This window comes from Epinephelus moara, chromosome 13 (genome assembly GCF_006386435.1).
Source record: "Epinephelus moara isolate mb chromosome 13, YSFRI_EMoa_1.0, whole genome shotgun sequence".
Taxonomy (NCBI): Eukaryota; Metazoa; Chordata; class Actinopteri; order Perciformes; family Serranidae; genus Epinephelus; species Epinephelus moara.
The window spans coordinates 21550496-21563766 of record NC_065518.1 but is presented as its reverse complement, the minus strand read 5'-3'; the positions used below and the strand labels follow the sequence as shown (position 1 = coordinate 21563766).

At 40.7% G+C, this 13271-nt stretch overlaps 1 protein-coding gene across 1 annotated transcript; it reads right to left on the bottom strand.

Annotated features, from left to right (window-relative positions):
* Window positions 1–3528: 3528 nt before the first annotated feature.
* mfsd1l (major facilitator superfamily domain containing 1-like) lies at window positions 3529–12618 on the bottom strand. Its single transcript, XM_050060469.1, has 13 exons — window positions 12458–12618; window positions 10684–10784; window positions 10100–10209; window positions 9948–10003; window positions 9711–9854; window positions 9457–9615; window positions 9264–9379; window positions 8153–8253; window positions 7949–8060; window positions 7697–7834; window positions 5704–5843; window positions 5488–5599; window positions 3529–5401 (listed from the first exon to the last, which is right to left on the bottom strand). The coding sequence occupies exons 1-13, from the start codon at window positions 12477–12479 to the stop codon at window positions 5261–5263; spliced, it is 1452 nt and encodes a 483-aa protein (XP_049916426.1). The 5' UTR covers window positions 12480–12618; the 3' UTR covers window positions 3529–5260.
* Window positions 12619–13271: the final 653 nt, after the last annotated feature.

Below are 13271 nucleotides of genomic sequence, written 5' to 3'. Positions count from 1 at the left end.
AAAGGAAATCTCGAGATGTTAAAGCCCTCTGTTGAATGTCAGGTATTACGTTGTTCTGTAAGACTGTGTGACTGACTCAGCGCATGTGTGTGTGTGTGTGTGTGTGTGTGTGTGTGTGTGTGTGTGTGTGTTGTCCATCAGGCAGTCAAAGACTAACTCCTACCACACGCCCTATAAGAAGATTAAGGAAGGTGTATTTTTAGGGTTTATCTTCAGGGTAAACAGAGGATCAGAGTTCAAGGAAGTCTTTCTATCAGGTAACCTTCTTCCCTCCATTCCAGTGACTTTTGACTCGTCATCACAGGAGACGCGTACTTCTAGTAATCCACTGATGGGGCACTCCTTTAACAAGGTCACTACAGACCATTACAAGGTGGCACAAAGCAACATGACTATATAGAACTCTAAATAAGTTCTACCTGTCTTATGTATATTTTACTTTCTAAATGTACTGTCAACATTATTATTTGAATTTATGAAGGATCCTATTTTTTTTCTTGATTTTTTTTCAAAAATTCCATTTATTCTCTGTATTATTTAAGTTGCGGGATTTTATTTGCCTAAAAGTCCTAAAAATTAAAAAAAAAAAATTAAAATCATGTGAAGCACTTTTTGGGAAAGTGCCACATGTCTTATGTATTTGCCCCTGTATTAAAAAAAAAAAAGACTGAGCTGTATTGTATCATCTAGTTATGTATGCAGTTATAATTGTATTATTGTATTATTTAAATCTTCATGCATGTCAACCATGTCCATACAAATCAGTTTTCTGTCTGATCTTTGGATTATGACCAAATACAAGGACAAGCTGGACCTGAACACAAAATAATTACTTACCAGTAACCTCTCATGACCCCTTCAACTGCAAATATTGTGCATTTTTTTCCTCAGTGATCTACTGTTATTCAGCATGGACTACAGTCTTTTGGACGCTTAGCCTCAGAGCGGGGAATTCTCCACATTTAACCTGGCGCAGAGTCAGGGACAGTAGGTTTGGCACCCTGAACCTGGATCTTTAGTGTACTGAAGTATTTGAAGACGCAAGTCTGTCTAGATCAGTTTAGGGCACTCTCTAATCTACATTTAATTAAATTTCAATGCTAAAAACTGCTCGGATATTTATAGGGTGTTGATTATATATGTGACAAGCACAGGCTTAAAACTCTGACACTTAATCACCTCTCAATACTTAAATACAGCAAACCTGTCCTTTCACCTCTCTTGGGTTAATTAAAATACATGTTTCACTTATAGGAAGTGACAAATAATTTTTAAGACAGACCCACCAACACTGAAAAGGAAACTCTCTGTATATTTCAATCTGGACTTCCCTTGTTTTTGTGTCTAAGTGACTAATGGGAACAACAATTTTTGAAACTGGTCCAGTACAGAATAAAAGCGCTGCAGCCAGCAGTGGCAAAACATCTATCATTTTCATCCGCTTATCCGGGGCCAGGTCGCGGGGGCAGCAGGCCAAGCAAAGCACCCCAGATGTCCCTCTCCCCAGCAAAGCTTTCCAGCTCCTCCTGGGGGACCCCAAGGTGTTCCCAGGCCAGTAATCCCTATGCCCCAGGCCTCCTACCAGTTGGACATGCCTGGAACACCTCCAATTGGAGGCACCCAGGAGGCATCCTGATCAGATGCCCAGACCACCTCAACTGACCCCTTTCGATGTGAAGGGGCAGTGGCTCTACTCCGAGCTCCCTCTGGATGTCCGAACTCCTATTATCAGGGTATCACACTGCTCAGCCTCCTGAGAATAGTTTACTCCTGGGTACTGGAATTGACCGACCGATTGTCGAACCTTGGATTCAGGAGGAGCAATGTGGATTCCGTCCTGGCAATGGATCAATGGACCAGCTCTTTACCCTTGCGAGACTGCTGGAGGGGTTGTAGGAGTTTGCCCGTCCAGTCTACACGTGTTTTGTGGACTTGGAGAAGGCGTATGACTGCGTCCCTCGGGGTGTCTTGTGGTATCTCGCTGCTACGAGCCATCCAGTCCCTGTATGACCAAAGTGAGAGCTGTGTCCACATACTCGGCGTAAAGTCAAACACGTTCTCACTGGGTGTTGGCCTCCCCCAGGTGTTGTCCCTTGTCACAGATCCTGTTTGTGATATTCATGGACAGGATCTTGAGGCGGAGCCGGGAGGAAGAAGGGGTCCGGTTTGGGGACCTCAGAATTGCATCTCTGCTTTTCGCAGATGATGTGGTTCTGTTGGCTTCATCACACTGTGACCTCCAGCATGCACTGGGGTGGTTTGCAGTGGCAAAACAGGCTGCAATAAACACTCAGGGCAGGTGCGCCCTTTCAGTTTAAGTCCACTAAAGTGCTTGTTTTTGCTGCTAATCGGTTCAGATTGTTAGTATGAGTGTCTTGCAACATTAAGGAAAGGATCCTACAGAGAAATGACACGTTTTTCGGGTGCCTTATGCTTGTACCATTCCGTTTTTTGTTCAAGTCTCACTAATAAGAAGCCTCATTCAGAAATCTAACAAGAGGTGACTTGTTGCAGAAAGAAAATAGTGGAAATGCGATGAGAGTTGGAGAGAGGAGTGCTGAAATAGTTTGTTGTGTTTGAGTACAGAGAGCTGTCTTACCCTTATCTAAAAGATTTGTGATGTCAAGGCTGAATACTCAGCTGATTTCGTCAATGTGGAAAAAGTCTGCAAGGTCTTGCTCAATACTGGATATAGACTGTTGGTCCTACGAGTCACTTACACAGAAAAACATGGGAAAATAGGGTCTAGGATAAAAAATAGAGATAGAGTTCCCCTTTAAATGTTGCTCCTTTTCTGTATCATTTTATAGGATGTTCTTGTGCATTTTATGTAGTAGCAGCTGATGTATTATATTTCAGAAACAAAGAAAGATAGCAATTGAATTAATAGCAGTAGTAAAATTAATAAAACAGCGATATTGGCACAAATGATACTGCAAGGAATGCACACAGGCCTAAAGGAACAACAGGAATATAAGTGCATACCTAAACCATGTTACACCTACTTGTGCTGCTGCCGCATTTGTTTGTCGCTATTTAAATGTACCCTACATTCTTGCAGTTGTTGACAATATGATGGATGTGATGTGGAGCACTGTTATCTGGACTAGTTCCCCAAAATACCCACACTTACTCACAAAAAGGTTTCTGATAAATAATAAACTAGTTACTAAGATTACAAGTCACTAAAATAGAAGGTTGAGTATGGGACCTAGAGAGCCGCAGTAAAAGCCATCTCTGGGACAAACACACAATCTTTACAGTCCCATGCTTACAACATGAAATGTAGTCTAATCTACTGTAAACAAATGCATAAAGAGCTCCACCTGCTGGCTGTAAGGTGCTAAACATGCTGTGCTGAGAAGAAGGAAATGACACTGGTTATACTAGTCAACCTATGTTGTAGTGAAATAATGAGCTCTTTAGCTTTTCCCCTCAAGAAACAACAATATGTGGCACAGATTGTACTGTCAAAAAGGTGAACTCCATTTTATTTTTTCCTGTTTCAGCAATGTGAAACATCCCAAATTCCCTTTTTCAAGTACAAAGTGAAATCTCTAACCACGAACATACAGATGAGGTACAAATATTTCACTGTTTCATTAGAAAATCATAAAAAAAACTATTACATTTTTTAACATGCATTTTTTAACATGGCTTTAAAATTATTTAGTGACCTCAGAAAGATTCACACAGTCAGTAACGGCAGTAAAATTGAAAGGTTAAAGGTTCTGTATACGACATTTAAAACATTAACACAGCAGCAAACAACTATTTGCCATGTAAAGATATAGTGGAGTAATGGCGTCCTGAGCAGATTATGAAATCACGCTCTCTGTGTGTGTTTTAATACGAACTTCTCTGTTCATTGTTGGGGTAGACGGTCCGGCTGCATGTTAGTGCACGTGAGTCCCTGTGTGTACATCCCACTGGCTAGCTAATCCCACCTCTCTCCACTTCGCACGTATGGCAGTTACAGCTGTCACTCACCGCTGTCCCGACCCACGTTTGAAGGACGCCATTGTCGCAAAAGTCCACACCCCCCTACACTGATGTAACTGTTAGCACTTATTGCGCTGTTAGCACCATTAGCAGCCACTTCCATGTTGAGAGCCATGTGCAGACAATCCTGGCTCAGACTATTTGAGTTTTTCTGAATGTCGTCTACCCCTCCTTTAAAGAGACAATTTGATTTTTTTTTTTTTGTGGAATTGTATTTTTTCCCCTTATTACCAGTATAACTGAAAGAAACCTGTAATACCTGGTTCATACTTAATATAACATAATGATACTATTTGGGTGTAAATACTGCTCAACAAAGATTTGTTCTGATTCATTAAACTGCTGCATTTCTACTGTAGTAACCAAAGAGACAGTATGGAAAGGCAGTGAGGTTTCAATGAGGCATGCAATAAACAAAGTCCAATTTGGAAACTGGTACATTTAAAAAATATAAAAGTAGAGACCCGCTGATGTCAGGACAACAACCTACTCCTCGACATCAGCAAGACTAGGGAACTCAGAGTGGGCATTGGGAAGAAGCAGGGAAGAAACTACACAGGTCCTTGGTGGAGAGATTCGAGTACCATTGTGTCGACATCACCGAGGGTCTGACCTGGGAGCTGCATACTTGCTTAGTGGTGAGAAAGGCAAAGCAGAGAATAGCTGGGTTTCCCTCCAATTCTAGTGCAAATTTAATTTGGCAAAAGATGTGCTTTTTCATCCACTACTGTTTTGCAGATATTGGGAGTTGGTTCATCAAGATAAGAGTACGTGGTGCTAAGTCTTCAGTTGGGTCCCACTGCAGGAGAGAACGCAACGAGATGATGCTAATAAAAGAAAAAGCACCATTCAAACCTCAAACGAAGGAAAAGACAGATGTATAATAATGGGGAGCACACTGGATAATGGAAATGGACTAATGTTACAGCTATGTGCTATTGGAAGTGTTCTAGTAACAGGCTTGTGTGCATAAGAGTGTTCAAAGCCATCCAGATGATGAAGAGATCTTGCAGTGGTGTATGCAATGATGGTATGTCATGACTGTATGCCATCATTTTGAGATTCCACGACCGCAAGGCCCTGCCTAAAGGATGTTTACACCAGGTGCTGCTTGAATAAGGCCCAGATAGCGGCCTTTTCTCCCTGTCTCTCCCCAAATCATTTTAGCTTTTTACCTGATATGATTACATGTGACAAATAAAAGTGACTGATTTATAAAAAGAGAAATATTCAAAATTGAGCAAAACATCAATAAAACTTAGGAGTTGACAGAACGAGATCTGACCGCCTCATCCTCCTCATCCTCGTTCTGCTCTTCCTCTGCCTGGTTGAGCGGCTCTCTGTCGGAGTCTCTCTCTGCCTGCCCTGACCTCTTGGTTGTCTTATTCAGGGTCCCACCCTGCACAGAAACAAACACGTCAGCTGAATATAGACACATACAACCCTATATAAAATGGCATCACAACAGTGTGTGAGATGTCTGACCTGTCTATGGTCAACAATGTTGAGCAGCACTGAGGTGACGATGCAGCTGATGGTGTTGGCCAACATGAAGATCATCATCCTCTGCCAGCGCCACAATGGGATTTTAGTCTCACTGGTCAGAAAATGGAGAACACCGAGAAGGTAAGTGAAGGTTGAACAAACAGCAGGTACCATCAAGTGCCCTGCAATGAGATCCTGATCTGAAGTATCTCCTACCTTGACTTGGTGCCCAAAATCTGCCCAACAACCAGATTGGACACCCCAATCCCAATCATCTGTATGGAGGTGGCCAGACCCATGGCTGTTCCCAGAGTGGCCTGAGGCACCACGAGGGGAATAGACGGCCACATGCTTGCCTGGAATACAGCACAGATAGTTTCAATTAAGATACAACACACATGCTTTACAATTTAGGTCACCAAAAGTGTTCAAAAGTTAAAATGACAAAGAAGACAAATCAATTACTTAAAGGGCGACTACAGTATTTTTCAACCTGTACCCTATTTTCCCATGTTTTTGTGTCTAAGTGACTGATGGGAACAACAAGTTTTGAAACTGGTCCAGTACTGAGCGAGACCACTGCAGACAGCAGCAGCGAAACAGCCTGCAGTGTAGTCACTTGGGGCAACTGTGCACCGTCAATTTACATCCACTAAAAGTGCTTGTTTTGGTCACTAACAGGCTCAAAATATTGTACTAATTGTCTGACAAATTTATGGAAAGGATCACTACAGAGATAGACCTTTTGGTTAAAGATTAATACCCTTTTTTTTTTAAACTGCTATTGTCAAACAAACCAGACTCCATTTTAAAAAAAACTGTAATTTTATCATGGTAAAATACCTTTCATTCAAAGTTGACAGAAGCAAAACATAAAACTCACAAAAACCATCATGGTGTGTCTTTTCCACTGTTTCAAAAATGACCAACTCTGGTTTGGTTGAAATAAACTTTAATTCACCCAGTTAGATGTGAAAATACGCTGGCTCTATACACGCTCAAACTGCTCTTCATTAAAATGGAGTCTGGTGTATGGCGAGAGCGATTTTAGGGCTATTTCTGGTTAAACAAACAGGATCTTACTCTCTTACAAAAAGGTCCATCTCTGTAGGGATCTTTTCTATAATGTTATCAGACACTCAGTATAACAAACTGAGCCGGTCAATGGCAAAAACAATAAGTTTTATTGGACGTAAATTGACGGTGCTCAATTGCCCCAGGTGGTGACACTGTAGCCTGTGTTGCAGCTGCCAGCTGCAGCAGTCTCAGTCAATACTGGACCATTTTCAAAAACTGTGGTTCCCATTAGTCATATAGACACAAAAATGTGGGAAAATAGGATCCAGGTTAAAAATACCAAAGTGTCTAAAACTAACAAGACCTCTGTTATATATTTTGTTGGGCTGTGTATTTACATTATCCCAAATGGTTCCAACAATTTAACCCCAGAGAAATCTTTAATATTATTTAAGGTAATGTTTCATCTGGTTGCCTGTCAATAGCATCATATTCTCTTTACCCCCTCTACTTGCGCGAAACACAGGAAACACCAGATGACGTGTCACTGTAAATCATACAATGTCACAGTATCTTACTCGATAACAGCAATGCTGCTTCTTTTTAGTAACTGCATGTCATTTGGTAACACAGTAATCCATTTAGACCTTATTTATTAATATATTTCCATATCGATCCAGTTTAATACAATGTGCTACTATGACAAATGGCTCATGCTAGCCACCGAGCTAATGTGTACGTTAATGTTATAATGTTACAACAACATTTAACACGCTCATAAAGTTATTTTAATGTGATTGTTTTGAGCATAAATAACAGGGCTGGGCTACCCCACAATTAAATTTGCTAACGCACATCAGTTACATCAGCTGCATGGGTAGTTAACTCATCGAATGGTAAGTTAGCAAGTTAACGCTACGTAAGCTAACGTGACTTCATTAGAATAAAATGACATAACGTGAACAAACGAGACTAAATGTAATGTGAAAAAAACTTTCCTTGTTAATTAGAATTATTCCTGCCTGAGTCACATCAGACAAATTTTCATCGGCAATGGTAGTTGTTTAACAATGAAGACACTGAACTCCCATGGTCCCACGCTCCTACCACATCATCCAAATCTGTCTTTTGTTATTATTTTGTTTGACAGACCAATGGCAGCAGACATTATATATTGTGCGTTTAAACTCACAGCAGCAAAGGAGTAGGTGACCCCCAGCCATATGGTGGAGACGAGAGGAGGGACGAAGCTGAAGGCCAGGAGTCCAAACACAGGCAGTGTGAGGACGGCACAGGTCACTGCAAAAATGCCCCGCAGACCCACATAATCCTGAAACAAACACAAGAGAGAGTCACGTGTTACACCAGGTTACCTATTTGTTTTATATTGCTTCACATGACAGATTTGTTAACAGTGTAACAGGTTTCGTTTACAGATACTCACTATGAGAATGCCCACGCTGGCTGAGAGGACAAGTGAGCTGTCGTAAACCGCCCCTGCGATATAGGCCGCCTCTTTCTGACTGTAGCCGCTGTACTTATCCTGAATGAATTTACTGGACAGGAAAATACAGCAGTATGTCAACACTAAATTATTCTTTTGAGTGTTTGTGTACTAGGTTCATATCAATGCAGTGATTAGCTCTACCTTGCATCTGCGATGAACGGAAAGATGCCGTTGTAGAAGAACATGATGGTAAGAACCAGCAGCCAGTATCTTAGCGACAGGAGCTTCACATCCTGAATCCTCTACACGCATACAAAGACAAATAATGTAGTCGTTAATTACCATTTAAACCATAGACTCATGGGTGGATTACTGAACAGGCCTAATGGGCACAGGCCCAGGAGCTAAAATGCCTGCAAAAAAAATCACTCAAAGAAACATGGACCCACCAGGAAGAGATTCAAAATAGCCACAAAGAAACACAAAATGACAACAAAGAGACACAAACGACTACAAAAAGACAAAAAAATACTGCAAAGCAACACTAAAACAAAGAGGACAATGGAACACACAATGGTCACAAAAAGACAGAAAAACACAGAGACGTAGAACAACTACAAGACACGCAAAACAACAACTAAAAATCTGGGTGTCTTATTCCTATGTAGTAGAGGTTGTGGGGCCATTAGCATTTCATTGCGTAGGGCCCACTGTCTCATAATCCGCCCATGCATAGACTGTGTAAAAGAAGTTTATGTAGCTACTGTGACATAACCCATTGGTTTGTGGCATTTTGTTTGTCGCCATCTTGGTTTTTTGGAGCCAGAAGTGACTATACTTGGAAGAGAGGATGGACCTGGGAAGGATACACATTGCTAGGTCTCTTTCCTGATTGACAGGTCACCATGGTAGCAACTTGTCAAACAAGGTAGTCACACCCTAAAGCATACCCTGCTTTGTCTATTTTACTGTAAATGGGAACATGATTTACAAAATGAACATCATGCTGTATTGAAAAAGACTTGACACTAATGATTAAGAGCATAAAACAATGTACTTTTGTCATAGATTTCTATACAATCAGACTTCCTTTTGAAACCAGTGGAGTTGCCTCCTGCTGGCCATTAGAAAGAATGCAGGTTTAAGGCACTTTCGCATCTGCTTTACTTTCGGACTCTGAGGCTGCATCCACTTCTTTTACATTGTCTATGATTTACACTAAAGAATGGAGGTAAGACAGTCCATTTGCAGCATCCTTGCACTTTATAAATGATGTTGGAAACAGGTTGTTATAAAAAGATTCTGTTCGTACCACTTTGCGGGACTGCTCTTGGATGGTGCCATCAAGACCCAGCTGCCTCATACCGATCTTGTCCAGGGCACTGACTATAACAGCAGACACAAAGCCCAGCACACACAACAGTGTACCTAGAAAACAAAGCATCATGTTCTAAAACATTTTGTTATTATTCAGTCATGCCATAAACCTTAATCTTTCTACCTACCACCCCAGAGTGTCCACTGCATGCCATAACTTTCTTCAAACCTCTGAGTGAGGAAGAAGTTCAGGACTGACCCCAGGCGAGAGAAAGCCAGGGTCAGACCGAAAGCCAAGGCCAGCTCCTTCCCTTTGAACCAGAAGGCTGTGATGCGGTTCTGAACAACTGATCAGGAAGTAAATGAGAAGAGCAGTTCAGGAACATTCCTCTGATTCGACACTGCAAAGAGTATTGATGTGACTTTTGGGAGGTGGCCTTACTGGTCAGAGATCCATTGCCTGATCCAAACAGCAGTCGACCTGTGAGCATGAGCGGCAGCAGGTAGGGCGTTCCTTTGAAGTGAGAGCCCAGTGCGAACAGTGACGAGCCCAGAACGCACAGGAAAGAGAACAGAAACACTCCAACTGCAGATAGAACGAACAGGGAATTGATTTACCATGAGGTACCATAGGTCAGATGTTTCATTTTCAGATGTGAACTATGTACTGTAGACTTACAGCGGTTTCCTAATTTGTCAATCAGGAACCCAGCCATGATCACCACTACTGCATTCCTGTTGACGGGACAAAAGAGCACCAGCTAAAGCTGTTTTCTTAAAAGCAATTTACAAATTTATTACAATGGAATTGATGTTTGTGTGTCAACTTACGTCCAAGCATAGATGGCATACAGAAGATTGTACTGCTGAGGATTCATCCCCAATCCCTCCACACAGTCCACTGTCCCATTGATCACCGTTGCATTGGGACATGTCAGGTTCTGTCAGATCAGAGGAAGCCAGTGATTGAAGTTGTTTCCTTACAAACACAAACTGAGGACAGACTTTGGAATTTTGACACCAAACTGCAATGATCCTGTTGAGTTCGAAGGTGAAGTCAGGGATCCTAAGCCAACACACTTGTTGTCAAATTCCATTCTGTGCATGGTGACAAAAATTTGGTGTTCATACTGGCTTTATAATGAGAAACAAAGTTGTTGGACCAAGCAACACAACACTATTCCAGCCAAACATCAACGGGGATGTTGTTTGAGCTTGTGCACAGGACAGGGGAAAGACCATGGATGGATAAAGAGAAAGGCAGTGGATGCAAGAGGGACGGTAGAATGGAGTTCCTGAAGGAGCACTGATGTTAAGGGTAAATTTGTTTAACTGTGACACCACCTTTAATGTGGAGAAATCATTCGATACTGATGGTATCTTTAAGATGGTCTGCCCTGCCACCTCTTACTCACCCCTTGGAACTGATCTTGTAAAACACTGGGGATGTCGAAGCAGAAGTAGGAGCCGAACGTCAGCAGACAGTTGAAGAACAGCACCACAAAGCGGTAATACGCTGTAAAAATAAAAACAATAGTATATACATTAATAACTAATAAACTAAGAGTCTAACTTGACTATGAAAGTCAGTCTGTGATATGATGTGATACGATGCAATATGACGTGATATGATACGATACAATACAATTGGGGATGTCCCGATCCGATATCGGCTCCGACCACAAAATCAGAATTGGTAATAAAAGATCAGAGGAATCAAAACAACAAAAATGGCCAGATTTTTCAACTATGTTGTTCATTGTTGCCTCCGCTTTCCAATGTATAAAGATCTAGGCCTATTTTGTTTGTTGAAGACAAGAAGAAAATATTGAATTTGTTTACATTTTGTGCTGCTGAACCACCGATAAGCTTTTTGGATACTATTTAAATAAAAAACAAACCTAATGGGACAACTTGGATGCATCCTTTTTTTTCTTTCTTAATGCTTTGCAAAGTATCGGAACGGACTCGGTATCGGACACGTTTTCAAAATAAAGGACTCGGTATTGGATCGGATGCAAAAAAGATGTGATCGGGACATCCCTAAATACAATATACTTTATTGTACCCATAGGGAATTTGGTGTTTACCTCACAGGTAAAACAAACTGTGTGAGGAAACTGAAGCATTAGCTTAACTTAAACTTTTATTGAGCCCCAGTGAGGGTGAGAGTCAACAGTGAACACCAGACTAATATATGATATGACTGAGTAATGGTACCTAAAGTTTGTCTCTATCAATATAATGCAAGAGTCAATGTAACATATTAATATAAGAGTATAATATTGTACATTACGATACAGTGAGATATTACAAGGTGACGTGTAGTAATATACTATAGTATAACATAATATTGTTGCTCAAAGTGTTACCCAAGGCCCTCGGAAACATTTTGTGTGGCCCCCGAACATGACATGATTTCTGGTCAGTTTGGCTTGGCTGACTTGGAAGTTTTCCTTAAGTAAAACATCTGGGTACTTCTTCCACCACTGGTGTATGGTTTATAGTACAGCAATATAACATATGACTAACTTAACTCAGTGGAAGCTATCAAAATGGTATCTATAAAATGAAATTAATCTAAAAATCTACACTTAAATTTAAGACTATTGAAAAACTTTAAGGCCTAATGTTTCTAAAATCGTGTTTAAAATATTTTAAACTTTTTAGAGGCTGGATCTGCAGACACCCTGAGAGAGACCATGGAGAGGGTGAGGTGTCTCTAGTGAACCAGACACTGTGGATGAGTGGGTCTCTGTGTGGTGTTATAATCCGTGGTTCACACTGCTGTTGCAGTCTGACAGCAGCAGGTACACCTGGGTGGATGATCCTGAGGCTGAAAGCTGTCCATCTGCCACAGCTCTACATGCACAGGGTGACAGGGGTTTACGAGGGTGGCTTTGATTTCTGCCCATCATCCTCCTCTCTGCCACTCGGGATTGTCCCGTTAAAGGAGATTTAGTAAATTAAAATTCATTCATGAGATAGTAAACCATTATTGCTAACCTCAAGGCTTAGGCAACTTCCCATTGAGTCACATGAGCTCTTGTAACGACCCTGACAGCCTAAACTGCTGAGCTGGTCTTTCAGTGGCCCAGTTTTTCAGGGAAGTATGAGGAGGTTACGAGACAAAGGTCTGGCCATTTGGCTAGGCTACATGTAGGAAAGTAAAACTATAGTCAGACGTACCTTTCTCCGCCGGCTGCGTCATGGTGAGACAGAAGGAGAGTGTCTATCAGAGAAAACTTCACATTCTCCAGTGTTGTTTACATGAACAGGCTGTTAGCGGCTCCGCGGCTACAACTCTGCTGTTGGTGTCCACTCACCGCTGCTCTGTAAACTATATGGATCGAGCGCTGTCTGTATAAGGACGCAGCGGAGTGTTTGGAAATCTGCGCGCGCAGCGACGCTGCAGCCGCTTTTGTTTTTTCCCTCCCTAAACTTTATTGAAAATATTTCCGCTCTTCACATTACATTTTTTTCTACATTCAAAATAAAATAAAATAAAATGAAATGAAATTAAATTAAATTAAATTAAATAAGAATAATAAATAAAAAAATAATTACATTTTTTGTTCACAAATGTAATAATTTAATCACATAAATCATTTTTTCAATATTCAAAATACATCATAACATCATTGATAACATATGTGAGATGTGAGGGTATGATGTGTTTTTTTAATCATTAATTTGGTCTAAACAATATTTTTCAGCTAAATTAAAATTAAATAAGGGATCTATTTGTGTTTAGATTTACAAAGAATAACTGAAACTGATTTTGTATATTAAAATGTTTATACACTTTACAAAAATAATTTTGAATGCACCGTAACGTCCTTAATATCTTTTTTTATGCAATCAAAATTCCTCAGTAAATGAAGTTTCTGTCTATTCACATCTTAATTAACACAATGGGACACAAAGTATAAACCGAAGGCCTCAAATTAACTATTGCAGTCTATCAAATATCTGCATATTCAGATTTTCATATTTAAAAAGT